The sequence below is a fragment of the Dryobates pubescens genome, chromosome 15, assembly GCF_014839835.1.
Source record: "Dryobates pubescens isolate bDryPub1 chromosome 15, bDryPub1.pri, whole genome shotgun sequence".
NCBI lineage: Eukaryota > Metazoa > Chordata > Aves > Piciformes > Picidae > Dryobates > Dryobates pubescens.
Window position 1 is genome coordinate 8,875,374 of NC_071626.1, and position 27,799 is coordinate 8,903,172.

The 27,799-nt window shown below is 57.2% G+C and overlaps 3 protein-coding genes across 3 annotated transcripts; all 3 read right to left on the reverse strand.

Moving 5' to 3' along the window:
* Window positions 1-522: 522 nt before the first annotated feature.
* On the reverse strand, window positions 523-2,943 carry PDXP (pyridoxal phosphatase). Its single transcript, XM_054168026.1, has 2 exons — window positions 2,321-2,943; window positions 523-2,054 (listed from the first exon to the last, which is right to left on the reverse strand). The coding sequence occupies exons 1-2, from the start codon at window positions 2,895-2,897 to the stop codon at window positions 1,729-1,731; spliced, it is 903 nt and encodes a 300-aa protein (XP_054024001.1). The 5' UTR covers window positions 2,898-2,943; the 3' UTR covers window positions 523-1,728.
* A 1,233-nt stretch (window positions 2,944-4,176) lies between these two features.
* SH3BP1 (SH3 domain binding protein 1) lies at window positions 4,177-13,527 on the reverse strand. Its single transcript, XM_009902583.2, has 18 exons — window positions 13,466-13,527; window positions 11,642-11,684; window positions 11,175-11,279; window positions 10,272-10,348; window positions 9,876-9,987; window positions 9,707-9,783; window positions 8,921-9,056; window positions 8,279-8,347; window positions 7,838-7,928; window positions 7,422-7,564; window positions 7,232-7,343; window positions 7,061-7,142; window positions 6,275-6,355; window positions 6,061-6,177; window positions 5,598-5,695; window positions 5,276-5,405; window positions 4,992-5,107; window positions 4,177-4,529 (listed from the first exon to the last, which is right to left on the reverse strand). The coding sequence occupies exons 1-18, from the start codon at window positions 13,525-13,527 to the stop codon at window positions 4,177-4,179; spliced, it is 2,004 nt and encodes a 667-aa protein (XP_009900885.2).
* A 3,728-nt stretch (window positions 13,528-17,255) lies between these two features.
* GGA1 (golgi associated, gamma adaptin ear containing, ARF binding protein 1) lies at window positions 17,256-27,205 on the reverse strand. The gene is made up of 17 exons (XM_054168022.1): window positions 27,008-27,205; window positions 26,319-26,403; window positions 25,935-26,010; window positions 25,232-25,330; window positions 23,868-23,991; window positions 23,300-23,400; window positions 22,253-22,333; window positions 21,688-21,825; window positions 21,482-21,563; window positions 20,966-21,073; window positions 20,514-20,669; window positions 19,725-19,789; window positions 19,414-19,592; window positions 19,026-19,303; window positions 17,966-18,135; window positions 17,595-17,705; window positions 17,256-17,442 (listed from the first exon to the last, which is right to left on the reverse strand). Exons 1-17 carry the CDS (start codon window positions 27,036-27,038, stop codon window positions 17,332-17,334), a joined length of 1,995 nt encoding a protein of 664 aa, XP_054023997.1. The 5' UTR covers window positions 27,039-27,205; the 3' UTR covers window positions 17,256-17,331.
* Window positions 27,206-27,799: the final 594 nt, after the last annotated feature.

The window sequence follows — 27,799 nt, forward strand, 5'->3', positions numbered from 1 at the left end:
TGCTCCAGTTCATGTGGCTGGACCCTGGACCCTATGCTCCACCAGCCACTTTCACCCTGGACTCCAGTAACAAGACAGCAGCAAACAGCAGCTGGAGAACCGTCCACAAGACATCTTCCACCCCTCTTCTGTCTGCCCAGCAGCACCCCCTTGAGTTAGAAAAAGCCTGGTCATAGAATCACAGAATCCGTCAGGGTTGGAAGGGACCACAAGGATCATCTAGTCCCAGCCCCCCTGCCATGGGCAGGGGCACTTCACACTAGATCAGGCTGGCCAGAGCCTCATCCAGCCTGGTCTTAAACACCTCCAGGGATGGGGCCTCAACCACCTCCCTGGACAACCCATTCCAGGGCTTCACCACTCTCACGGTGAAGAACTTCCTCCTCACATCCAGCCTGAATCTCCTCACCTCCAGCTTCATTCCATTCCCCCTAGTCACATCCTCATCTTTGAGGACTCAAAGATCCCTAGGCCACTTTCATTTTGGTGGGAGCACAAGAGAAGAAAGGAGGCCATTTCCAGCCTACGCTCACACTTTATTATATACAGAGACACGGTGAGTGTAAGAACATCAACATGGGACACGGACAGCAAGGGAGGCCCAAAGCCACTGCCTCCTGTCCCCTTGGTGCAACCAGTCAGCATAGTTTATACAAAGAATACAATATTTGAACCATAAATAATTTTGATCAATAAATTAAAAAAAAACCCCAAACATAGAAAGACAAAGCAGCAAGGAATGATTCTGAGGGCTGTGACACACCCACAGCAGTGACAATACCATCACCATCTCACCCACACACCAGCAGCTGCAGCTCAGGCCCCCACCAGCCCTTTGCTCTCACCGTACTATGGCAGAATCCAACTGAGGAGGGGGAATTGGGGAGAGTCATAGAGTTCACTGCTGCTGATCTGTTGTGGTCTGGGAGCCCTCTCTCCTTCACAAGCCCCTTTGGAAAGGGCATCTGAAACCAAGGTACAACTGCAAACCCATTATATGCAGTCACAGCTTGTCTGTTTGGCACAAAAGATACCCTCAAACCAGTCTCCTCCCTTTCTATAGGCCTTCAGATGGATACTGGCACAGTTATTAACTGAGTCAGGGCAGAGGGGTGGTGGGGGCAACATCTCTAAGGAAGAGGGGAGAGAAGAGATGAGGTAATGCTTTCTTACACTTGTGGGAGGCAGTGATGCTCTCATTCATCACTCCAGAGCTCTGGCACACTCCTTCCACATGCCCTGGCACTGATGGAGACTGGGTGGCTGACAGTGCCAGCCAGTTGCCTGGCAAGGAAAGAGTTACAAGAACTGCAGGGACGCAGCTCAGAAGTTGATTTATGTGAGTGAGGGGACAGCAGTAAAAGGCTGCCACTGGTTATCTAAGAGAAAAATAGTAAGCCAGCCAGTCCCTAATCCCTGCAGGGGGAAGAAGCCAGACAGACACACTGCTTGACCCCCCTATCAGCCTCAAGGCCTCCAGCTTTCCCCCAGTGATGCTGTCAGCTGGCATGAGGGAGAGGACTCTGTCCATCATGAGTAACTCTAAGCAGAAGGGAGACAACATGACCTGCCCCCTCCTGATAACCCACTCCACACTGCCCCCAAAGAAGGGCGTCGGAATGTGAAGAAATCAGGAACTGAGGGAACAGGGCAGCGAGAGAGAAATGGGAACAGATGGGAGATCTGGGATGGGGAACCTGACCCCTCTGCCCTCACATGTACAGACCACTACTCATCCAGGCCTGGTATCAAGTCTGCAATGCTGTCCACGTAATAATTGGGCACCAGATCCTTGGCGGCGGCGCTGTCACTGGCCATGTAGGCCTGCGCCTCTTCCAGGCGAGAGACACCTGTCAGGGTGAGGATGGTGGAGAGGCCGCAGTTCTTGCCGAAGAGGATGTCTGTCTCCAGTCGGTCTCCAATCATGAGGGTGCGAGAGGGGTCGACGCCGAAGCGCTCCACGATGCAATCAAACATGTACCTATTTGGTTTCCCCACCACCAGCGCCTTGCGGCCCGAAGCGGTTTCCACCGCAGCTGTGAGGCTGCCAGTCCCTGAAAGGGAGAAAGGAGAAAAAAATCGTAGCCGCGGGGCTATCCGGCTGCCGGCTGTGGCCCTGGGTCCCGCTACAGGATGAGGGGTGCTGGTAACACGGCTTCAGGATCTGGCAGAGGTAAGTAAGGTCAGCCCTGCCCGTCCTGCTCACGGAACCACCTGGTCCGGGGCTGGGACAGCGAACCCCAACCAAGGTCCGCCCCGCCGGCCTTGGCCCCCCGCACGCCCCCGGGGCAGGAAGAGAGGGAGGGGAGCGCGGGCTCACCGGGGGTGCGCTGGCCGTCGCTGAGAGGGTGCCAGGGGTCGGGATCGGTGGCCACCAGGAGGCACTGCGGGTCGCGCAGGTAGCCGCAGGCCTGCGCCAGCTTGGCGAAGGTAAACTGGTCGTCGTAGCCCACTAGCACGGCCCGCACGGGCTCGGCGGTGGCTGACTCGCCCTCGCCCGCCAGGCGCAGGCCGGCATCGCGCACCTCGCCGCGCAGCCCCTCGCCGCCCATCACGAAGACACGGCCATTCCCGCTGCCGTTCCCCCCGCCGCCGAGGAGGCGCTGACGGAGAAAGAGCGCGGAGCAGAGCGCGGAGCTGAAGACGTGCTCGGCACGGACGCCGTGGAAACCGAGGCGACTGAAGCGCCTCTCCAGCTCAGCCACGGAGCGGCGGCTGTTGTTGCTGACGAAGAGGGCGGCCTTGCCGCTGCGCCGCAGCCGCTCCAGCAGCTCGGGGGCGCCGGGGACAGCGCGCTCGCCCGCCCACAGGACGCCGTCGCAGTCGAAGAGCAGCCCCTGCGCCGGGCCCAGCACCTCCCGCAACCCTGCGCCGCTCAGCCGCCGGCAGCTCGCCATGCCGCTGCCGCCGCTGCAGCCGGCCGGCTGCCACGGCCCGGCCCGCTCCCCCGGCCCGCCAATCACCGCCCCCTGCCCGGCCACCTCCACCAATAGGAGGCGAGGAGCGCGCCGAGCGGCAGCAGCGCTGCCCTGTCGCTCTGGAGAGGAGGGCGCAGGGCCGAGCATCTCGTAAAGTGACAGCCGCATCGTCCTGTCAGTTGCTGAAGGAGGCGGTGGGGAGGTGGAACAGAGCCTGAGCGCGCTTAACGATTGGCTAAAGCCACCTTTCCCCCAGCCACCACCTCCCCCAAGTGAACGCGTGGCGGCACGGCGCCTCCTGTTGCCCGGTGAGGCCTGTGGGCAGCGGGGTCGCGGGTCGCCAGCGGCCCTCCCACCCTAGGGTTGCGCCGTGCTGCGCTGGCGTCCACGGGGAGCTCCCCTTCCCTCCTCCCGCCTGCATCCTGTGGGATCGGTGGACTCCAGAACCTCGGGCTGCCAAACGCGGCGTGCTCACAGCTGCCTGCGGCTGTGACACCAGCTCCCTACATTAATTAAGTTGCAAAATATATTTATTATTTATGTATGCCCGTGCCCCTGTGTTCCGGAGGGCACACATTTTAAGGCAAGATGAGGCAGAAGAGGCTGGGATTGCGGCTGTGAACCTGTAAACAGCCCCCTTGAGCCAAGCTGCATGTGCCACCCCACAGTCTGCAGACAGTGCCTCAGAGCTTCCCTGTGTCACCCCTGCCTCCCCTCTTGACCCCCACGGGAACCTGAAGACGTGGCTGACCCAAGGTCGGGGCAGTCTGGACAGGGACCTGTGTTCCTTAGGAGGGGCCAGGCCCTGGCAGAGGGCCAGGGTGGTGCAAGCACCAGAACAAGAGGACACAGCCTCAAGCTGCACCAGAGAAAGTTTAAGCTCGAGGTGAGGAGAAAGTTCTTCACAGAGAGTTGTTAGCTGTTGGAATGTGCTGCCCAGGGAGGTGGTGGAGTCACCATCCCTGGAGGTGTTCAAGAGGGGATTCGACGTGGCATTTGGTTCATGGTCTAGTAGTCATAAGGTCTTGGGAGACAGGTTGGACTTGATCTTTGAGGTCTTTTCCAACCTTGTTGATTCTATGATTCTAAGAAGGAAGGCTCTGGCTATGGGAGAGTGAGGGGAGGCAGGCAGAGCCAGAGGGAAGAGCTGGAGAGATGTGTTGTCCTTCATGCCACCCCAGCCTTTCCGCAGTGCCCGCTGGGTTCCAGAAGGGCCCTGGACGCCATCTTCCTGGCCCTGCAGTGCCCCCTGCCCTGCTCAGTTCTCCGTGGGCTGTGCTGCTGGTGGTGGTGTAGCGGGGGGGCTCCTTTCTCCTGCAGGCAGCGGCTGCCCCTCATCCGTGGCTCCCGGGGCACAGTCCACAGCAGCCACCCCATCGGCCTGGCTGGTGGGAGGCCTAGGGGACGCCGGGGCCTCTCGGCTGAGGCGAGGTGCAGGCTGGGGAGGGAGCGGCGGTGGGACAGAGGGGGCCCGGCTGGGCAAGCCGGCTGTCCGCCGTGGCCGGGCTTTGGGGCTGCCTGTCTGCTCAGGGGCTGCCGGGGCAGGAGCTGTGCTCCGGGGCTGGGCCACGGGTGGTGGCATCATGGGTCGGGCTGGAGCTGGCCGCTTGCCTGGAAAGAAAGCTGCGGTGGGCTGGGGTCTCCTCTGCCAGGGTCTCACCCCAGAGCAGAGGGGGGCTGCAGCCCCAGCCGTGGGTCAGGCAGGGGGCCAAAGGCAGACTGATCAACAATCTTCCTCTTGCCAGGCTCCCGTACTGCAGACTTGAGCAATCAATCCAAGCTTTTCCCACCCTCAACCTTTCACAAGGGGCTGTGAGTTTCTGACACCTCTTTAACAGGAGGTCTTCACCCCCACACTGGGGTAATGTCCACCTCCACCCCTGCAGTCCCACTTCACCTGAGGCTGGAATATGCAGTGAGAGGCTAGATCCTGCCTATGCTGCCTGGACCAGAGGCCTGTCCTCTCATCTTGGGGCAGGCTGGCATGTTCCTAGCACCCTCTATGTGGGAAATGGGGACTGCCATTGGGGTGGTGTCATCTCTCAAGCACTGTGCTGTCCAGGGCACCCTAACCTTTGTGGGTGCTGTCCTCAGTTTTCTGCAGAGCTGGTGGTCCTGTGGTTTCAGGAGATGGTCTGGCAACTGCTGGAGGTGCTGGCTGGGACTTGGTCTCAGGGTCCTTCAAGGTGCTATGTGTAGAAGGAGGGAAAATCAGGCTTCGGTTAGGCACAATGGTCCTGGCCATAAGGTACTTCATGTCTGCCTGGTAAGGGCACAGCCCATGGAGTGAGGTGGGATGGGGAAATGACATGGGGAGAGCTGGGACAGCCAAAGCCTCCAGCTCCCACCTGACTTACACCTCTCCATCCAGAAGAGTGGGGGTGCCAGCCGGTGGGGGCTCAGGGGACAGTTCTTCCACAAGTGTGGCCTCACCAAGTCCACTGTTTGCAGGTGGCATGAACATGCCTGAGACATTGAAGTCAACCTCTGGGTAGAGAGAAAGGAGATGACCCCACAAGGAAGTGTTGCCACCCAAAGCTTCCCCCAGTGACTCCACACTGGGCAACTGGAGCAGCCTCCCTGCTTCCCTCCTCCTGGGAATGGAAAAACGTCCTCTCCTCTTCTCTTCCTCCTTACTTACCCTGGGCTGAGACACCCCAAGCAAGGCCCTAGCCTTACCTCCAGGGAAGAGAGTGTCTGCGTTCTGGATGAGGGCTTCCACCACACTGACCACCTGGATGGAGGAGACTGAGGCCAAGTCCAGTTGCACAGCATCTCTGAAGGGAGAAGGGTGAGAAAGGCATCCAAAAAGGGTTCTCTGGGCATCAGCACTTTGGGTGTTCATTCCTGAGGGGGTAGGCCTTGTTCCTCATCCTGGAAATCCTGGTTTGGTGTTGGAGGCTCTCCACAAGTGCTCTGGGTCCCAGCCTCCTCCTCTGCTACTTTGCAGAGTGGCTAAGACGACATGTGCTTGGTGAGGGGGACTGAGGGGACAGGGGACAGGACCTGAGGATGGAAGAAGCTGCAACTGCTGTATATCAGCTTGAAGGCTGCTGGATCAGCTTTTCCCAAGGTGCTTGTACTGAGAGCACCCCAACTGGGGCTGTGTTGCTGCCTCCCACCCCTCTGAGCCAGGCCTTACCCTGTGCTCTGCTGTGACCACAGTAGGTTGGGGCCCAGCACGATGGCAATGTTGCTGGGGCTCATTTTGTTCACCTCCTGGTGTTCAGCCAGCTTGGCTAAGAACTTGATCAGATACCTGTGGGGTAAAGGGAGGGTGAGGGGGCGGTAAGTCCAGATTTGGGGAGGGAATGGTTGCCCCAGGTGACTGCTCCAGCCCTGTCCCTGCGAAGCACCTGAGGTTGTTGTAGCTCTCCCGGGGCAGGTGGCTGCAGGTGTCTCGCAGGCTTTGTACACGGTTCTCAACATCCTTTAAACTGCAAGAGAGAGGAAGGAGTGGAGAGCTCAGCCTGCTCCTTAAAGCAGAAGGGCACAGTGTGCAAGAGAGGAAGGCAAGGGCTGGCTGCCCTGTGTGGGCTGTAGCACTGAGGATGGAAATGCCTTGATGCTGCCTTTACCGGGCAGCTAAGGCAGGCATCCCCAGAGGACATCGTTGCACCCCAAAGACTCAGAGGGATTTAATGTGGTGAGACAAATGTAGCTTGTAGGTGGGCCTGGTGGTGAACACCACCTTGCCATGAGCAACCACCTTATTTCACTGTGACTGTGGAGCTCATTAGCACTGAACAGATCCCCTTTCCTCTTTTCCCCAGGCTTTTTGCCCTGATTCTTCCACAGCCCCTTCCGTCCTGAAAGCAAGAGGCCAAACTGGACTTGAGGGCTGGTAAGATGGGGCTCACACTGCTGATGCCGAATGTGTCTTCACAGGCTAAGCTCTTCTTGCCATCAGAAAGGCTGCAGCCTTTGCCCTTGCCCTGCCATGCCTTTTCTTGCTGTTCTCTCAGACTTTGGGCCCTGAGGATTTCTGCTAAGCATGGGACAGACCAGGTGCTGCATTCATACCACCTCACTTGGCAAACAAAGCCAAGCACCTCCGCTCTGAGTGCTGGGAGGGATGGAAAGGGGCTGTCTGGGGGCTTTCTGAGCCTTGCCAGCCTGTTACACCCAACACCCAAACTCACCTGGCCACTTTGACCCATTCGTTATAGAGCTCGAAGGTCATCAAAGGCTGTGGCAGCTCCCGCAGGTAGGATTTCAGTGCACCTGGGAAGGGGAGCAGCAAGGGTGATGGTGGTTGGGGAAGGCAGGGACTGCCTGACTGAGTCCCCCCACCCTGCCTCAGCAGCACCCACCAGCCACAGCGTGGGGGTCTGAGTAAAACTCCTCCAGAGCGTTGGAGCCACTGGCTAAGCTGCTCTTCAGCTTCCTCAGCACTGAGGCGCCTGCTGCCAGCCGGAAGAGTCCCTGGGGATGGGACAAAGAGGGAAGAGATGTGTGGGGCTGTGTTTTGGGGAGGAGGGAGGTGAGGGGAGCACTGCCTACCTCCTCCCTCATGCCAGAGGCCAGCAGCATCATGACACAGGCTTCAATGGGCAGTGCGATCTCCCGGCCCAAGCTCTTGAGGTGCGTCTCGAGAGGTACCCCATAGTACCCTGCCACCGAGGTGTCTGCACTGAAGGAGGGCTCTGGAACAGGGAGATGGGAAGGTGAATGTCAGGAGGGACTGTGGTCACCAGGGCCATTTGGCATCTGGCCACAGTGATATTTCACTCATAGTTGAGCCTGGCTGTGCAGAGGCAGAAGCAAGGCAGGCGGCATCCCCATCCCACTGGCCCGAGTGGGAGGCTATGGCATGTGCAGGGAAGGGAAACCTGCCTCTCCCAGCCTTATGGCCATGCTCACATTCCCTAGGCTCAAGCTGCAGCTCTCCCTGAGCTGCATGGAGAGCCAATGGGTACCTGTCTGGCTGTGGCTTTCCTTCAGTTCTGCCAGAGCAGAGTCCAGGTATGTCAGGGACTGCCGGTGGTACTGGGCTTGGATTTCCAGCAGCTGCCAGACAGGGCACAGGTGAACAATGCTGGTTAGCAGTTGTTTAGGCCCTCTTGAAGAGATTCCCACCCTCAGGACATTGAACCCACACATGGACAGAGTGAAGAGGGAGCTGCAAGTGGAATGCCCCCAGGATTCCTGGGACCATGTAGAGGGCAAATTGGAGAGGGGGCATCACAGGACAAGCTGCTCTGTTCAGAGTTGGTGCTAAAGGTGACATTAAAACACAGTGCACAGTGCCTGGGGCTGTGCCTTGCCCTGGGCAGAGGCCTTGGTGTCTGTGGGAACAAGGCTAAGCTTAGATGTACCCCAGGAGATATTTATGCTCAGGAGCATGTGAGAGGACTTACTTTGATGAAGTAGCTGGCATAGCTGTCCTCTTTGGTGGAGAAGTGGTAGAGGTCAGCCATGTACTCATCCTGGGAAGGGAGACACAGGGAAGAACAATCTTTCACCTCCTCCCTGGTACCCAGACATGTTCTCTGGGGGTGGTGAGGAGGCAGGCTGGGACTGAGAGAATTCCTTCTTGCCTGCAACACTTGCATTTGGGGCAGTGACCTGCCCTATGACCAGGTCCCAGCACAAGTGGCTCAGGGACAAGAGCTGCCTGAACCTCCAGCTCTGGTGAGCCCACAGACTGCCAGACAAGGCACAGAACTTTTCAGAGTAACAGGGCAGGGGTGTGGGAGCTGATGTGGAGGTCCCCTATCACTCAGTAGAGATGGCAACTTGGCAGGCTCCCAGACCAAGAGGATCCCATAAACTCCCTACCATATCCCCCTGAGCCTCCTCTCTGCACCAGCTTGTGCTCTGAATCTTTTACTCTTCTTCCCTGGCCTCAGGACATCTCCCTATTTTTGCCTCTCAAGGGACAGTTTTGCTGGCTGGCTGCATCTCTCTTGGCATGGGGTCACCTTAGATGGAGCCAGTGGAGAGCAGTAGGTCTCTAGCCCTGCAGCTGTGCTGTGGGGTAGAGTGAATGATGTTCTCACCTTGCACTGCTCCACCTTCCTCTTCACCTCCTCTTCCTCTTCCTTCAAGATCTCCAGTTTGTTGGCAGCAGAAGATGCCCCAGGGCCAGCACCAGTGCCAGTGCTGTTACTGGAGCTCTTGGCAGCTTGGTTCAGCCTTTGAGGTGTGAGAGAAAATGTACACAAATGGCCTTAGTGTCAGGGACAAGGAATAGGATGGGTGTGCAGAAGGGATATGTGGATCATGATGAGAACAGCAAGTCATGGTACTGCTCTGTGGTGGTTTTCCTAGGCCAGCACCTCTCAATTCCCTCACACAGACAAGGACACTGTCACATCAAGGAGTGTGACCTGGTCAAGTCAGGGAGCACTCAGCAAGGCTGACCCCAGGGTCTGCACAACTCTTCCCAAGCCCCATTCCTGAGATGTCCACTCCTCTCCTCCCCTCCCTACTCCAAGGGAGGAAATGAGCCATCAATGACCCAGAGGAACCCAGCATGATGCCATGGGCTACCCTGCAAGGGTTGGGGTGATCTTCCTGGCACTGGGTGGTGTCAGGGCACTTTGCTGCCTTTGGCAATGGCACTGCCTTTCTCTCCTGGGGCATGGAAACAGCAGCTCAATCCACAATAGCATGCACCCACAGAGAGGGGCTGGCTGGGCACTCCCAAAGACCTCTCACCTCTTCAGCTTCACCCCCAGCTCCTGGAAATAGATTCCCCAGGGCAGTCATCCTCTTCTCTCCCCAAGCCTGGCTGGGGGCTGTGCCCTGCATGCCCTGGCCCTGGTCTGCAGTATGCCCCATACCTGTTCTTGATTGTGTTCCAGTCAGAAATCAACTTCTGGAGTGTCTTCTTGTGCTTTAGGATGATGGGAAGTTCCTCCTGGCAGAGTGAGGGGGCAGAGTGAGTAGAAGAGGACTGGGGACAGGGAAGGTGGGATGGGAGAGCAGAACTGGAAGGGTGGCCAGGGCTACCTCACTGAGTTTGTTGAGTGGCTGCAGGACATCGTGCTCCAGGGTGATCTCAAACTCAGCCAGGATTTTGGCCAGTGAGCTCTGTATGCAGCAGCCCATCTCCAGGGCTTTCCTGTGTGGGGACAGAGATGAGGTGACTGCTGGTGGAGCCATGCCACCTTCTGAGCCAATACTGTACCCATACCAGCATGGGGCCCTGAGCCAGCCCGCATCCCCATCAGCCCGATGGGAGGCTGAAGTGATGGCTGTTCCCTCTCTCACTTAATGTCATTATTTGCTCTGAGGACAGGGGCTGACAGCTCAGCTTGGCTGAATGAGCCCCTAAGACAGGACAATGATGCCAGGGTCTGGCATCTTTTGGGGTCACCCCCAGCACTTTCTCTCTGCAGTGCTTACCCGAGGCTAGACTCTGTGTCCAGTTCCTTGAAGCTCTCAGCCATCGTCGTGGACAGAGCCATCAAGGGCAGCTTCTTCTGCACAGAGCCAAGGATTTGGGAAAGGAATGGTGAGCTGGCATGTGGCAGTTCCCTCCCCATAAAGCATGCCACCATGGCACAGGAGCAAGTGGCCAAACCATCCACATCTTCCCCAGGCCCACTTAGCCCTGTTGGCCCTGCAGCTTAAAGAAGGGCCTTTTGGATGTCCCTTCAGCTGAAGTCAGGATCCAGTCAGCTGAACAAGGCACCAAGGCTCAATAGTTAGCTAGAAAACTTCCAGCCTTCTCTCAGATCATCTCCTGTGGAGGACTGTGACACTGGTGGAGCCCTTCACTGAGCCCAGCCCTGCCATGGCTTCAAATGTGTGGAGCAGTTTGATCTCTGAGAATAATTAAGCCAAGGTGGGGCTTGTCAGGTTGTCATAGAGTGGAGACCACAGGATCATGGGAGGGTAAGGAAAGAGCAGGGAGATCCACTGTTTGCTTCCTAGATGAGGGCTGGTGAACACCAGCCAGGAAGAGGGTAGCAGGTTCAACCCAAGCAGGAAGTGGTGGCACCGTCAGGCCATGGTGCTCCTCACTGCAGGCCACCATGTGTGCCAGAGGTTCCCCGGGGCTCAGGAAGGGACATAGGCAGCAGGGCTGTGGAGGCTTTTCTGATGCAAACCCACCATCTGTCCCTGCAGGCTGGCAGGGCTGTCCTGCTCCACTCCACCCGAGCACCTGCTGCTGGACAACTGCTAGAGGTGGGACCTGAGCTGGATTTTGGGCCACCCTTTGGCAAAGCCTGCAAAGCAGGGGTCTTGGGTCCCGTTGCTTGCAGCTGAGGCAGGCACAGGCTGCAGCGGGAGGACTCTACTCACCACTCGCTTGTCTATCTCGGAGCCACACTGCCCCTGCAGGCAGGCTTGGAGCCTCTTGGACACGCTGTGAGCTGCTCTCTTGGCTGGCTCAATCCTCTGCTCGATCTGGGGGAAGAAAGGGGGGACTGGGGAAGCCCTTCTGCCAGCTGTGGGCACCCCAAGGCCATCTCTCCACCACACCCAGCTCCGAACGTGGATGACCTGCCCAGCATCCTCAGTCCAGAGAAAAGGGAGTACAGCTGCTGGTCAGGATTCATCCCTCTATGTGCAGCTGGGGAAGCCCTTTCCCACAGCAGGAGTCTGCCCTTCCCTTAACTCTGTGGTCCTGGAATCACCCTCCAGCAGGCAGGCAGGTCCCAGCCCCATGACTGGGACGTGCCAGCAGGGCAAATCGCAGGCAGGATCGGGGCAGGGTCCCACGCCCAGGCACAAGCAGGCACATGCCTGCAGCCCAGCCCGCCCCTCACCTGCAGCAAATCTTCTGGCAGGAGCTCAGTTGCTTCTTGGGCTCTGTGGAGGAAGGAGAAAGAGCTATCAGCAGATGGGGGTGACCTCTACACAGCCTCCATGAGAAAGCTGGTCCTTATGTATCCCACCTGCCCCGCTTTGGGCTCCTGGGGAGCAGGAGCTGGCTGTGGCCTGGACCACTGTACACAAAGCTACAGGCAGAATGAGCCCAGGGGGATGAGAGGAGCAGGAGCAGGGCAAGGCAGCCAACCTTGCTGGCTGGTGGACACCCCATCAGGCATGGCTTCCAGTTCAGAGCACCACAGTCAAAACATCCAGATGAGACCTAATTCTTGGAGACCTGGTGCCTAGCACTGCAGGGGTAGGGTGTTTGTTGGTGACACTTTCTAGCCCTGAATGTCCACCTCTCCCCTGAAAGCAAACCCAGGGCAGTGTTGGTGGAGCCTGGCACGGGCCTTTGCAGGCCAGGGGAGCCACCGGCTGTGGGGCCACTGACCCTGGAGCAAGAATATCTGAGACCAGCACCAACCCCTCCAGAAATGCCTGCTCAAAACCAGCTTTCTGACTGGTTCTGCAGTAGCAATTAGAAACTGAACTGGCAAAGGCAACTTCTGGTTTGCAGCAAACACTGCTCAAAACGAGATTCAAACCCCAGCAGCCGCCATCACCACCAGGCCTTCCTGATGCCTCCAATAGAGGAAACCTCGCTTCATGGCCCACTGCCATTGCCCTACAAACCCTATTTGCTTTCCCTCTGCTGCTGCTGCTACTTTTCTCCAGTTGATGTTTCTCTCTTTTCACCACCAGAGCTGATGTGGGACGGGGCTGTGGAGCCACAGGAAATGGGGGCGGCTCGGTTGAAGGCAAGCAAAACCACGTGAGGTCGTGGCCCGTGGAGGGCAGGCTCTGCAGCGGGTGGTGAACTTGCTCCTAGGCTGCATGAGCTGCTTGAGACCTCCTGCTAGCTTGGCATTAAGCAAAAAGGAGGCACATCCAACATGGAGATGAGACATTGTGAGGGCGCAGGGATGGGCAAGAAGGGCAAGAGGCTGCCTGGAAGCTTCCCTGCAGCCAGTCTGCTGGGCTGGCTGAAAGACCTCAGTGGCCCAGGGGACATGGTTGGTGTTGCTCAGCCTCCTGGTGTTGGGGAACCTGGGGAGGTGGCTGCAGGAAAGAGAGAGCAAGGGGGCTGGGAAGCCCTGTAATTTCAGTTCTGAGTTTTGCAAGGGCAAAGGTTTGGAAAGCCAAAGAGAAAAATAAGGAAGCGGTGGAGGTAGAACGGGGCAGAGAGATTTCTGTAAAGCTGTAAGTCCTCCATAGGTGTTCTGAGGATCCCTGACCCTCTCCTTGAAGGCATCTCAGGACACTCATGCTGCTGGGCTGGCTAGAGCTAGGCAGGGCATCTGGCTTATGTGGGGCAACCCAGGCTCAGTGCAGAGGGAAGATTCCAGCTCCTAACACCCTCCTGGTCACTGCAGAACCAAGAATTTGTGGCTGGCAGGTCCCTCCCCATTGCCCTCACACCCTGGGAAAGCCAGGCTTGGGAAAGATTTGTTTGTAGGTGGACACAGTATCTGTTGGCCCTGAGAGAGGTAGCCAGGCTTGGGGATCATGTCCTTGCTCCAGCGTAGCTCCAGCGCTGCCCTGCCAGCACCAGCGAGCCACAGCCCCTCGGCTCATGCTGAAGATGCTCTAAACTCAGCACCATTCCCCCTTCTCGCTGGCCACTGGCCCTGGGAGCTCAGCCCAGCCTCAGTGCAAGCCCCCCACGAACCACATCCCACACCCTCACAGCCTCCTGGCGCAGGTAGTGAAGTCCTTACCGGGCGGCGCTGTTGGGATGGGACAGCTGCTGCCGCATCCGATGGAACTGCCTCTTCATCATCTTCAGAGCCGGGAAGAGGCCACCAGGGCTGCTCCGCTTGGCTGTGCCCGCTCAGCACCCCTCGGTGACACTTGGCATCGGATGCTGGTGGTCCCTTGGCTCCCCCGAGCTGCTCTGCCCCTTGCTTTTCCCTCAGGGACCTCTCCCTCCTTCCTCTTTCCCTTGTTCTCCCTTTTTCTGTCACCCTGGCTGGTGCCCTCCCTCAGCCCTCCCCGGGGATGCCGTCTCTGCTTTCTCTTCCCCTCTCTTGGACTGCTTTCGCTTGTTCCCTCTCCTTTTCTGAGCTTCCTTCCTCCTGTTCTCCCCTCTGCCGCAGATCAGGTAAGAGCAGTTCAGGGCTCCTGCTCCGCTCTGTGTTCCTGTCACCACCCCACAAGTATAAATAACTTCAGCCCAGCCTTAAAGGGGAAATATTATTACAGCAAACACGTAACAAGGCAGGACAAGCACACGCCGCTGCCGAGCCCGAGCGAAGGGCCCACGCTCTGTCTCTCACTCCGTTTCAGCTAGGCTGTTATTTTCCCCTCCTTGCCTTGCCCACCACCAGCTGTGCTGTTGGGCAGCCTCGGTCTGATGTACATCCTGCTCTACCTGGTCACCCAGCCTCTGCCAACACCCCTTGACTCCCACTCCAGGGTCATGGGTGAGGCTCCATCTTCTTCCCCCTGCAACACGTCCCTCTTGTCACGACAAAAGCAGGACAGGCAGCACAGCCATCCCTGCGTCCTGCACCCCGCTTTGCCTTCCCTGCTGTCACTGAGGCTCTCCAGAGCCACTGCAAAGCTGTGTCCAAGGGCTGTTGCCCTGTGCCCTAGGGTGGGCCTCTTCCTCCCTGCTCCCTGGCAGAGCTCCTCTGAGTGGGGTGGTTGGGCCAAGCGCAGAGCAGCAGCGCCCGCACACGCTTGCACAGCAACCACAAACGCCTGGTTCCCAGGCTTGGCTGCTGCCTGCTCTCTGCAGAGCTGCACCAGGGCTCCTCTGTTTAAGTTTTGTCCCCCTTTCTAAAAACAATGTCCCCCACCCCACCACCACTTTTGCTCCTGGATGTGTGAGATTTCAACCTTTCCTTTATCTCTGGCTATCTGCGGCTGGGACTTTCCTCCGCCTGCACTAAGAATGGAGGTTGCCGTTGGTTGGGTTATATGGCTGGCCAAGGAACTAGCACCTGAGCCCAGACAGGAAGTGGTCAGCTTGTAGGCAAATGACACAAGCAGCAAAGGAAAAAAGAGGTGAAAGGGGCCACTCCCACTGTGGCCTGAAGCCTGATGAGCAGTAATTTGGGGGCTGCTGGTCTCTGATCCTTTTGGGGCATAGGGAGATGGTGGGAATGGAGCAGGAAGGGAGGGTGAGTCACCCGTGAGAATGAATCTGCAGTGAAAGTAAAACAAAGTGGTGCTGTCAGCTGTTTCCAAGCATGGACTGGGTGAGGGAGCGCCCCTCTCCCTGCCCAAAACATCAGGCTGCTCTAAACCTGTGGCAAAGCACATCTGATCCCACAGCCAGGAGCCCTGGGGGTGCTCCTAACAGGCATTGTGGTTGGTGAAAGCCAGCAAGGACTTTAAGAACCTGCTGCAGACACAGAAAATCACCTCCAGCCCCTCACTGACATCCAAGCTGTGGTCCCTTTCCTCCCATGCAGTTAGAGATCTGCTCTCAGCTTCGAGGTACTGCTTGCCAGAACAGACTCCCTTCATTGCAACTCAGCAATAAAACGGCCCCCTAGAGCCACTTCCGAGGCAGCCCCGGGGAAGAGGAGGAAGTGCCGTTAAAGTCGGTGAAGAAGCTGCAAACAGCCCTGCAGGGCACAAAACCAGCTCAGCCTTGCTCCCTGAAACACCGACCCCTGCCCAAAGACTCTCCCCGGGCAGGGAGGAAGTGGGCTGCAATCAGCTCACAGCCTGGAAGTGACTCTGCTCTCAAACAGGAATTGAGAGCAGCTGGGGGACTTCCACCATGCCCTCTCCTTGCTCATGGGAGAGGGGACATCTTCCTAGCAAGGCTTCAGCTGTCTGTGGGATGAGTTGCAGGATTGCAGGGGCAGGACTTGAGCTGCAAAGGGTGAGGGGAAAACGCTTCCCTTGGCTCTGAAGGCAGAGGATCAGGAAAGAACTCTTTATTTCCCATAAATACAGCAGGTTCTTCGCGCCGGGCGTCTCGGTCTAAAGGTTTTCTTCCATGTACAGAATTTTGCACTGAAAATATATACAAGTCTGTTCAAGAACCAAACAAGATCTGCAAAGAAAAAACCCCATACAAAACCCTGAAAAGAGAGCAGAAAGGGAAGTAAGACACAGCAGAACCCCACCATAAAGACCTTGCTTCCCCCTCTCCTCTACTGCTTGCTCCGAGACACCTCTCACTGACACCTTGCCTTCGCCGTCCGCAAGCCGAGAGTGCAAGGCACCCCACTCACCCCACATCATTCTCAAGCCTTCCTCTACATCTGGCAAGCTGGTGTGGGGTGCAGCTTGCCCATGCCTTTAAAATCAGGGCCTCTTAAAACTAGCTTGGGGCAGAAAGCAGCTCCCCTGGTTGCAAGTCCCAGAGATGGGGAATGCTAGGGACATGCTAGCTACAGTCTCCTCCACGCCTGCAGATCCTCACTCTTATGTCACAGTGATCAGGCAGCTGTGGGACAAGCCCCCTCCCCGCCGCAGGGAGCCGGCTTGCTCACAGGCTGCGGGCAAAGGTGCGCAAGGCACAGCTGTACCGCCCCCCGGTACCCACCCAGTGCAGTTGGGCTCCCCGTGCAGAGTTCAGTGGCGCCCCCTGGCGACGAGCTAGGCTCCACCCTCTCCACAACTCCCAGCCTGTCACCTACCCCCACCTGGAGGACACTGAAGAGCTTGGAGAGCCCACCTCCCCACCAAGCTCTCCAGCCCAGCCAGGAAAGAAGGAGACCATATGCTGCTTCTCTCCTGTCTGGGGAGATTCCCTCCAACCCCAGCACGTCCCTCTCAGAACTGACACACAGAGCAAAGTCCAGTGCCAGTTCCCAAAGCTTGCTGTGGTAGATAAAGCAAATGGGAAGCACGTGGGCTTTCTTGCTGTGGGGGTTGAGTGCCCAGGGGCTCCAGCTAAAGGGGACAGAAAAGCACAGAGCAAGACCTTCCCAGTCCCCAAGCTCCCACCCCAGGTCCCATCCCCCACCAACAGCTCTGCTGGCAGCTGGAAGGAGTGGGATAGGGAAAGATCTCCTCCTGATCCCCTCCCAAAGCAAGGGCAGCTGCCTCCTCTCTGTTGCTGGAAGGACACCCACTCTCTGTCCAGGCTTGTTCCACACCAGCTCCAATGCAGTCTTGCTAGATGGGGAACAACTAGGGCCCAGCTCCAATGAGATGGCAAGGGGAACAAGGGAGAGCACCACAGAACATGAAGCAGCTGAAAGGCTGGGAGGCATGAAGGGGACAGACAAGGAAAAAGTTCTTCCTTTGCTAGGCCTTACCCCAGGGCTGAGGCTGTTAAAGCTCTCCACCCTTGTTCCCCACTGCACCCAGGGGGAAAGCAGGGTTAGAAGAGAAACTGGACAGTCTGGGGAGGGAGCAACACCTTTGAAGAGCAGGGAAAGCAACTGTTCACCCACACAAAGCTTTACACTCCACTCCTGGTCTTGTGGGATGAACATCTCCTGGCATCTCTGCTCTCCTCCTTGATGCACGCTCCCTCCGGCCCTTGCCCGGCCATCTGGAGATTAGAGCGTGAGCAGCAGCCCCCCACCCGCCCTCCCCACCTCCTCAGGCTGCTCCAGCCCCACTGGGCTGGCTTCCCAAGGACTCTGCACTGTAGTGCCTGCAACGTGCAGCCCTAGAGATTTCCCCAGGACTCTGGTGGGGGGAACTGGTCCACATCCCCCATTTCATTATAGGTTTGCTCTCCCATGGTGAAGGTCAGCTTGTACCGTAGCCTCACTTTCTCCTGGAGACGGGGGAGAAAGGACAAGTAGTCAGAAGGCATGGGAGGTTAGAAGTCATGAAGCACAAACCATTCATGTCTCTAGGAAGCTGCAGAGGGGACAGGGTAACCTGTCTTGCCCACACAGCAAGACCAGCCCCAGACAGTACCATTACCTTCTGCGGGTTAGCGAGCAGAAGGACCTGCGTGATGGCACTAGGGTGGACAATGGGGTTGAACGCCGGCAGCTCCGTGCCTGAAGGAGGCTGTAGCTTCACCTTCATCACCTAGGGAAAGAGAAGAGCACCCCACATTCCTGAGGGAAACCTGGCAGCAAGAGGCCCTGCTCCCATATCCAGGGAGCTTCTGGTGTCTCGTCAGAGAGTAAACCATTGTGCTGGTTGCCACTCTTCTGAAGGCACCGCGACCCACGCCCAGCCCCACAGAGCTCTCTGCAGCTCCCCCCTCCCCCCACCCCGTGTTTCCTGCAAAGGGAGAACGACACTTTGGGCCAGGCTGGGGAGCTGAGCCCCAGCAGCTGCCTCACCTTGGGGACGGCAGACTGAAAGACGATGTTGCGGATGGGCTGCGGGGCCGTGCTGAGCATGGAGATCACCACCACCAGCACGTCCGGCCGCTCGGGCAGCGCGTCCTTAGCGAAGTGGAAGAGGACACGGAAGCCATGCTCATCGTACACTGTCACAGGAAGGATGCTGCCTGGGGGAAAGGCAGGGACAGGCAGCAGTCAGGCAGGAGCAAACTGGCCTTGCAGCAACCTTTCCCCATCCCCCAAACAGGCGGCAAAATCCAACAAGCAGCAAGATTCAGAATACAGAATTAACCAGGGTGGGAAAGACCTTCGAGATCATCGAGTCCAACTTATCACCCAACACCAGCTAATCAACTAAACCACAGCACCAAGTGCCTCATCCAGGCTCTTCTTAAACACCTCCAGTGATGGTGACTCCCAACACCTCCCTGGGCAGCACATCCCAACGGCCAATCACTCTTTCTGTGAAGAACTTCTTCCTAACATCCAGCTTAAACCTCCCCTGGCAGAGCTTGAGACTGTGTCCTCTTGTTCTGGTGTTGGTTGCCTGGGAGAAGAGACCAACCCCCACCTGGCTACAACCTCCCTTCAGGTAGTTGTAGACAGCAGTAAGGTCTCCCTCCAGCCGTCTCCTTTTCAGGCTAAGCAACCCCAGCTCCCTCAGCCTCTCCTCCCAGGGCTGTGCTCCAGACCCCTCCCCAGCTTTGTTGCCCTTCTCTGGACACCTTCCAGCAACTCAACATCTTTCTTAAACTGAGGGGCCCAGAACTGGACACAGGACTCAAAGTGTGGCTTAACCAATGCTGAGTACAGGACAGAATGACTTCCCTGCTCCTGCTGGCCACACTATGCCTGATGCAGGCCAGGATGCCATTGGCCTTCTTGGCCACCTGGGCACACTGCTGGCTCATGTTCTTCTTACTATCAGCCAGTACCCCCCAGGTCCTTTTCCACCTGGCTGCTCTCCAGCCACTCCAACCCCAGCCTGTAGTTTCCCTTCCACCTGCACATGGTTTGTTTCCCCCCAAGCCTGCCCCCCTCTTTCACTCTGGCTCACTGGGTTTGATTGACTCCAGAGGCACAGTGACATTGGCCAGCGAGATTTCCTGGGGCAGCGTGGTGGCAGGAGGCTGTGGTGGGACTGCAGGACTTCCTGCTGCTGTGGTGACAGCTTTGGGAAGTGTAGCAGGGGCAGGCGGCTCCGAGTTCAGCGTTGGGTTGGGGGAAATGCTCTGTAGCACAGGCAGAGTAGTGGGATTGTTGACTGTGGTGCCAGAGCTGCTCCTGTTCTGGAGATCCCTCAGGGTAAGCCGTGGGGGTGGCTGCTGCTTCTCCCTGTAGGCAGACAGAGAGCAAGGAGAGGAAGAGGGTGGTGAAATGTTATGTCCAGCACCCCTGGAACAGAAACACTGAGAGAGGTGAGGCACTGCACTACCCCTGCTTACCACCGCATTTGCTGAGACTCTGGAGGCAAAGACTGTTGCAGCAGAGTTTTGCCAAGGAGGTCCAGGTCATCCAAGCCACTGGTGGAAGGAGAAGGTTTTGGGGAGGATGTGCCAACATCTGTTTTGACTGGTGGTGTTGCTGTGATGGGGGCGATACTGAGATCGTTGCTGTCTGAGGACTGTAGAAAGAGTGCACAGGAGAGCCCCCTAAGCAGGGTCACATTCAGCACCAACCAGGTGCTTACCCCACCTATGCCATTTGTTGCTTTCACCCCCCTCCCCATCCTCTGCCCTGGCTCCCAGCACCTTACCTGGAAGCTGTTCCAGACACTGTTGTCACCAGCTTGGGCAGGATGTGGTGCTGGGTCATTCAGGCCTGCCAGGGGTAAAAAACATGAAGCTTAAGTGTCAAGAGGGTAAGAGCATTAAGTGGTGCCTGAGTATGACCAAGAACCAGGGCAGAACCACCAATGTGATCTCCTGACCTCATCCTTGAATGCAGGAGAGCTGGAAGGGTGACAGGTTTTTTCTGCCCAGGGATTCTCATTTGCAGTCTGCAGCTGGCAGAGAAGGGAATACCAGGCTGCCAAGCCTGGCTGCCAGCTTCACCCTGCTGTACTCAAAGCAGCTCTCTTAGCAAATGGATACTTTGTTGGAAAAGCAGGACTCTAGAGCCTGCTAGGATTGGCACCTCACAAGCTTTCCAGGTGAAGAGTTCTACAAGTCCCATGCATCTGTTGTCAGCTCATGACTTCAACTGCAAGGAGTAAACATGAGGAGCTGGGGGGGATCCACCCTTGTGATCCCATCTGGGGATGGCCATTGCATCACTCTTGATTTACCTGCCAGGTCAGTTTTCCCAGAGCAAATCAGAGGGCACATCCCTGCAGGCTCTCTCTGACTAGACTTGGAAACACCACAGGACTCAAACTCAGAATCCTAGCAGGGTCTTTCCCTCCTATCTCACACTAAGTGAAGGACACCTCGTGGTCTTTCCTTATTCACCTTTCCCTCATTCATCTTCCTGCCATAAGGAGAACCATCCATGCACTGTTGTGAGTCAAGGAGAGTATGAAGAGGTTTTGCTCTGGATTTCTCACCTAAAGACATCAGTTCATCATCCAGCAAGGAGACAGAACCAGCTTGGTCAGGCATGGGGACTGCTGAGCCCCCTGAAAGGGTGGGCAAGGCTGGGTAAGAAGGGCCTGCTGCTGGAAGATCCAGGCCTGAGAGATCCAGAAGTGCTGAGGTGCTTTCTGCAAAGAAGGAACAAGCTGAGACAGAAACCTTACCCAGTCCTTATCCAGTGTGCTGATACCAGTTCCCATCCTTCCTCACACCTGTAGGAAGGAATTCCTCTGCTCTCCCTTCCAGTTCCCTCTCTTCATGCATCAGTTATCTCCACAAACTGTTCCCTTACCTCACCAGCCCCACTCCAACCTCCTGCAGATGTCACCTTTTCGCTTCTCTCCATTTTCTCTTACATTGCAGGAGAGCAGCAACAGGGTCCCTCTGCTGGACCTCCCTGTCCCCATTTCCCAAGCCCCCTCACCTCGAAGGGGACCAGCCACCGTCTCCCCATTGATCTCTTCTCCCCGGACAAGCTGCTTGTAGAGATTGATCACCTGGGTCAGATTGTCATTGGCTTGCAGGATCTCCGCTGAAAGGCCACAGTTGGGAAGTTTGAAGACCATGAGGAAACAAAGAAAGTGACTTTCATACCCCAGCTCTACTCTGTGAAAGCAAGGGGCCCAAGGAACCAACAACAGCCCCCTGCACACAGCACCTTGGCAGCTGTTGTGGCAGACTGCACCAGGGCACAGACACCTCCACAGCAGTCCCAGCAGGACAGGCTCAAGCCTCACTCCTGCAGGGCAGTGGAGGATGCCTGCCACACTGCAACTGCTGCCACCTGCCCTCAGTGCCAATCACAGACTGACCCACGGTAAGCAGGCACCCCAAGCAGAGCAGCGGCTGCTGACAGGTGCCATGCTGTGGGCAGGCCAAGGGCAGGCTCTAAGAAGGTGATTGAGAAGGGGACAGGATGAGAAGGGTCAGCTGTGCCTACCCAGAGCTTCATCATTGTCTTCTGTGTCACTGGCGAGCCGGAAGAGCATGGGCCTCATGCGCTCGCAGCGCTGATAGAGCTCCTGGGGAAGAGGAGAAAGGGGTGCTGAGGCCGGCAGCAGGATGCTCAGCTGGGGGCACAAACAGGCTTAGGAGGGTCACTCATCCCTGCTAAACTGAGAGGGTGCTGGGATGGCCTTTCCTCACCTTCATTAGGTCCTCATTGCTTTCTGTTGTCTCCCCCTTGCTGTAGCTTGTCACCATCTCTGTCAGCAGCCTCACGTTGTTGTTCACCTCCTCAATGGCATTAACCCTCTTGGAGATCTTCTCCATGCGCTTCTGGTCCTGGAGGGGAAGCACATGGGGAAGGATGTCCTTGCTCTTGTCTGCAACTTGGAGAGGAGGAAGGCTAGGCCAGCCAACACACAGCTCCTTGGACTAAGGCACAACAACACTGCCCTCAAAACAGTTCCCACTCCAGGGGAAAAGCAAACAGATCATCCCTGGGTTAGTGCCTGCCAAACAGGGATGGAACTGCTACAGATCTAGTGCTACAGCAGGGCTTGGGCCACAGAAAGTGCCCAGAGCCATCCCTCCAAGTAGGCAAGGGATGGCAGAAATCACACAAGGACTCTCTAGCAGTTGTTGATGCCACAAAATTTTGAGCAGAAGCTCAGGATGTCTGTGAGAAGCCAGCCAGCCACTGCTCCCATGGTGTCAATCACTGTCACCCAGACTACCATCCCTCAGCTCCCCCTTTCCCCAGCCACACCTCCTGAACCATCTCCTTGATGAGCTTGTTGGCAGCCCGGAGGTCCTCAGGGTGGGAACTTTTCAGGAGACGAGACAGTATCTGCAAAAGAGAAGGAACCTCTGAGCCCAGGCTGAGAGGGGGCAGCTGGACTCACCTGCAACACTAGAGCCAGTAGGGCTGTCCCTGCCCCCAGCCTCTTCTGGTAGAGACAGTGGACAGTGCCAGCTGTTTGAAAGCCCAGCCATGAGAGCTTGTGGGCTGTCAAGAGACCAGGGAGAGAAGTACAACTGGTTCTCCTTTGCCCACTGTGGTTCTGGTTATGCAAGATTGGTCTTTCCCTGAAGATCCCCTCCATTTAAAACCTGCTTCTGACTGCCCCTTACACACCATGGAGACCCTGAAGCACAGCAGCACTAGTACTGAGAAGGAGAGAAGGCCTGGTTTATGCTCGGTGAACAAGCCCACCGGCCACCCTTATTTGCACACCATGATCCATGGAGGCAGAACACATCCCCTGCAGCAAACTGGCATCACACCTCTGCTGCACAGCTACAGCCAGGGGAGCCAAATACCTGCTTCAGTGCCTCAGCACTGGTAACACAGAGGTTTGTCTGGGTGGTGAAACAGTTCTGATAGGAAGGCAATACAGGATGGGTCCATGAGGGTGTGAGTAGTTGGGCAGTAAGATTGCAGTGCTGGGGGTGGGGAAGAGATAACACCATCAGCATCTGGGACAGGGATTTAAATCTCATGGCCAGATAACTCAGAAGCCTGGAGCCTCTGAGCAAATCCCTCAGAACCTGCTGGGCTAAGTCAGTGCTTCACCCTTTTCACTATCTTGCAGCTAAGCACTCCAAAGGTCAAACAGACCCACATGCCCCACCTCTGGCTGCTTCATTTGTCATGGTTTTGAAGTGGGCCCTCAGCATTCCTGTGATGAGTTTTCTGAAGGACAGCATGTGGAGCAGAGGCCTTGCTCCTTTCTGGATGTGCAGCTCAGGGGGACAGATTATGGAGCAGGAAGACATTGCCTGCTGTCCCTCTCCTTGCACAGAGAGCCCTTACCTTGGATTTCTCTTCGTCATCAAAGATGATGTTCTTGGGCCGAGGGGGAGGCGGGGGTAAAGGAGCATCATCAGGTAGTTTTGGGTCACACTTCACAATCCCTGCAGTGGACAGCAATGGAGAGGTCAGGACTCACTCACCTGGGAAAGACACTGCCCCTTAGGTCATCCCTAATGGTCCACCAAGCCCAGCTGGTACCAAGGGTGTGTGGATTTGCTCCACCTACCCACGACCCTGGATTGTGATTTCACGGAAGAGCTGCCCTCTACTCCTCACAACCATCCTCTCTTAGGAACACCCAGCATCAACTGCCAAAGCACTCTCAGCCCTTCAGCCCCAGACCTTTCCAGTGCCCTATCTCCTGCACAGAAAGCAGATGTCCTCTCCAACCCAGCAAACAACTCAGCTACCAGCTCCCTCTGACCAGCTAGGAGCCCCAAGGCACTGCTCCTGGTGCTGAGCCAGATGGCCCAGGAAGGGGAAAGTCTGTTTCAGATTCTGTCCAATTGAAAAATAAGTGAGAGCAAACCATCCATCCACCCTCCTCTTTCAGAACACTGCCTCTCACCTTGTTTCTTCAGCATCTGGTAGGCTTCTGAGATCTTCACCTCGTGAGGCAGCCCTAATGTCCAGCTGTACATCAGCTCCAGGATCTTTGACTTCACTTTTTCTGGTGTCCGGCTGCCAAGATACTAGAGGAAGAGAGAAGGGGTGGCTTGGACTTGATCTGAGACCTTGCAGGTCTTGCATGTTCCTCTCCTCCCCTCCCCCAGGAGAAGTCAGACTGTTCCCAATGGCAGAAGGAGAAGGAAAGAGGAAGCAAGCAGGAAAGCTCACGAGGCCTTGCAACATGTCCTATGCTGTCCTTGGTTTCCACCACAGGAAACACAGGAGGTGGGAGAAGTGCTGCACCAGCAGCCCCTCAGCAACACACAGGGACAGGTGGGAAGGCTCAGGCAGGTTTCTGCTGGCTTGTGAAGGACAGGGTACTGCTAATAGAAGCTGCTCAGAAATGAGGGGACAGTAGGGATGGGAGGAGGAGGACTGTGGGTAACAGTCCCTGGGGCAGGGCTGAGCCCTCTCTCCCAAGGGCACTCTCCAGCACAAGTGCCTGGCACTCTTTAGAGCTAGGTGAGGCCCATATGACCAGCATCCAGTGGTGAGATGTCTCCTCTTGCCAAGCAATCATCCTTCACCCTTCTCCTGTGGGTCTGCTGAGAGTAGTGGTGGTAGCAAGAGAGCATGTGCCACCAGAGGCTTAAGACACAGAAAATTCTCTAGGGCACCTAGAAAGAGGAGTTTAGGATGCTACTGTCTCTGGCTGTTCATCACCACAGATCACAAGCTGTGACTGCCAGATGAAGGTTTTCCTTAGTCATAGACAGTCTGTGTTCTCTTAACTCTGTACTTGCTGGTCTTAGCTGCCTTCACTGAACAGGAGGGCATGCACAAGTTGTTCTGCAGGAACAGCAGCATCAGCAGAGCAGAAGGTAATGACCTAGTGCTTCAGATGGGCTTGCCAGAGTGCCACTGACCAGGCCTGGGCTTGTCCTCTTCAGAGTGTCTCAACAAGGCTGGGACACCCCAGAGAGAGACAGTCACGATGTCAGAGCTGAGGGAAGTTCCTGAGCACATGTAGCACAGACAGAGCCCAAGAAAGATGCAGGGAAGGTGACTCCAGGCACGCACACAGTCTCACAGGAGCTGCTTGCATCATGTCTAGCTGTCCCTCAGCTTCCTGCATCGAGAATCAGCCTGGAGCAGAGGGGTGAAAGCTCACCTTGCCACTAAACAACTCAGCAGGGAGCAAGCACTAAATCTCCTACTAGCACTGTCCTGTTTCCCATATCCCAATGAGTCTCTGATCTTTTTGCTCAGCCACCACTTCTACCCAAAGCCCTGCTGCCACCAGGCTCCAGTCCAGAGACCCACCTTGGGTGACACCACTTTGATGAGCTCATTAAGGAAGCGAAACTTGCCCACTTCATCATGGAAGCGTTTGCCACAGCTCTTCATGCAGGACTCCAGCACCTGGGGACAGAGCATGGGGTCAGCAGCAGCTTCAAGAGCCAGCCCCCTCCTGTTCCTCCCTCACCAGGCACAGAGCCAGTGCCTATCCTCAGAGCAGCGTGGAGAGACATCTCCTTTCTCTCCCAGGTGGCTGAGCACACTTCCAAAGGGAAGCAAGATTTTCCTCTTTGGGGTCAGCCTTTGCAGAGGTGGCTCAACAGCCCATGGAAGGGGATCCCCTAGGAGGGTTCACAAATACTGGGGTTTCACGTGGTGTGATCCAAAACACAATTAAGAACCACAAAATCCCTCAGGTTTGAAAAAACTTTTAAGATTATTGAGCCCAACCATTAACCCAGTAGTGCCCAGCTCACCACAAAAAAAAGCCCTGAAAACCTTCCTATCAACTGAGTATGATCCTTTACAGAAACAAGACCTTTCCTACCAGTCACCTCTCATGTGACTGGACCTTGTCCTCTCACAGACCTTCAGTCCCTCTCCCACCCAAGGGCCCAGGTGCCCCAGGCAGTGGGAATTCAAAGCTTCCCATGCTCCTCCAGTCCAACTGGAGCAACTTCACACCCTGGTCCTCCATCTAGCTCTACCAGCCCACAGATGCCCTTACCGTGAGGGCCTGGATAGCTTCCCATTCCTGTGGAGACTGGATCTTGTGGGCAAGTAGTCGGGTAGCAAGTGGAGGGCTGGAAGGAGTGAGAGGAGGCAAAACAACCCAGCTGGTTATTGATGAAGAGCCTGGTACCTGTGTTTCTATCTAGGAAGCCAGGGTTGAATAGTGTGGTGCAAGTTTAATGCACTGATAAGGCACCAAGACACCTCAAAACCCTGGAGGAATTTTCTCTTAGTGGATCAGGAGCCCCCACTCACCCTGACTTGGGGTCACTTTGTGCCTATCCATCTCCTGGGACAGCCCCCCTGGATTTTACCAGGTGGGGAATCATAACCCAGGCCTATGATCCAGAGCAGCCTGAGGAAAGGATGAAGTACTTACCCCTCTAATTCCTTATTGAGCTGCTCACAGAAAGCATTGATGCCATCCCAGTCCAGGTCCTTGTTCAGGGGGTTTGTCGCTTTGTCTGCGTGAGAAGGGGACAATGAGGACAACCTCCCAGGCTCCCACCCTGCAGAGGTGAGGGTCGGGGCAGCTCCATCCTCCTCCCTGTCTAACGCCATCAGGTGTATTCGCGGAGGTTGGCACGGAAGGAAAACCGGACTCGCACCCACTCGTGCCACCCCGCACAAGCCCTGTGCACAAACTCCGGCACCGTCTCCCTGCCTTCAGCACACGCTGACCCGCCGTCGCTGCACGGACGTCCGCCGACACGCTCCCCGCCCCAAGCTCAGCTGCAGGGTCTCGCTTGCAAGCCCCCGGCGCTTCCACAGCCGCAGCCACGACCGCCTTCCCCCTCACGTGTGCCCCCAACCACCCTATTTCCGCGAAGCAGCCCCCTCCCCGCGCCCGCCCTGACACTTCGCTACGTGTGACCCCTCAGACTCTTCTCGCATTCCCCTTCAACACCCACCCTTCCTTCACGCCCCAGTGCCCCCCTAAATAGCTGCACCCCCCACCTCCCGCCCCACTCGCCCAGCAGCCGTGGCGGCTGAGCCTCTCCGGCAGCGCGACCGGGCCGGGCCAGGCCGTGTCAGAGAGGGGGGAAGGTTGGCCTGGGCCGCACTCACTGATGCGCGCCTCCAGCGTCTCGGGCTCCATGGCGGAGGGTCCCGGGCCCCTCCCGTCCCCCCTCTTGCCGGCTCCTCAGCGAGGCAGCGCCGCTCCGCCGCCGCCCAGCCGCCCGGCCCGGGGCCGCCGAGCCATGGAGAGCGCACCGAACCGTCTAGACTGCCGCTCCGGCGGCTTCACCATAGAGAGCCGGAAGTCGACGGCGCACAGCACCGCCCCGCTGCCAGCGCGCCCCCTGCCGAAGCGCACCCCCCAGCCATCATAGAGCTCACCGCGCCGCGGACAGAAAGGCGCGGGGCGGGGAAGGAAGCGGAAGGCCTCCAGGAGAAGGACATGGAGAGCGAGGAGGCGCAGGGCAGAACAGAGCGCCGGAAATCAGGCACCCCATGGAAACAAGCCGGCCCGGCCCTTCCCGGAAGCACTCTCGTACTGGCAGGTGATGCCACTTCCGGCACGGGATCCGGGCACTTCCGCCACGCCGGGCGGCAGCGTCCTTTAAAAGGACACGAGCCCGGCAGCTCCGGCGCATGCGCGCTGCGCGCCCGCCGGAGCCTGAGGGCGGCGGGGACGACCCGAGTCCCCTTGTGGTGGCCGGGCCCCGGGGGCTGTCCTCAGGCCCTCGCAGCAAAGCAAGCGGTGCCTCCGGGGGAACGGCTGCTTTAGGAGACATTACAAACGGTAGTCAGCCAGCTCCCATGCCCCGCTCGGAATGATCTTTAAATAGCTGCCCCGTCTGTGCTGGTGAGGCCTGGCCCGGCTGTCTCCTGCCTGGCCGAGCAGCTGAGGGGGCG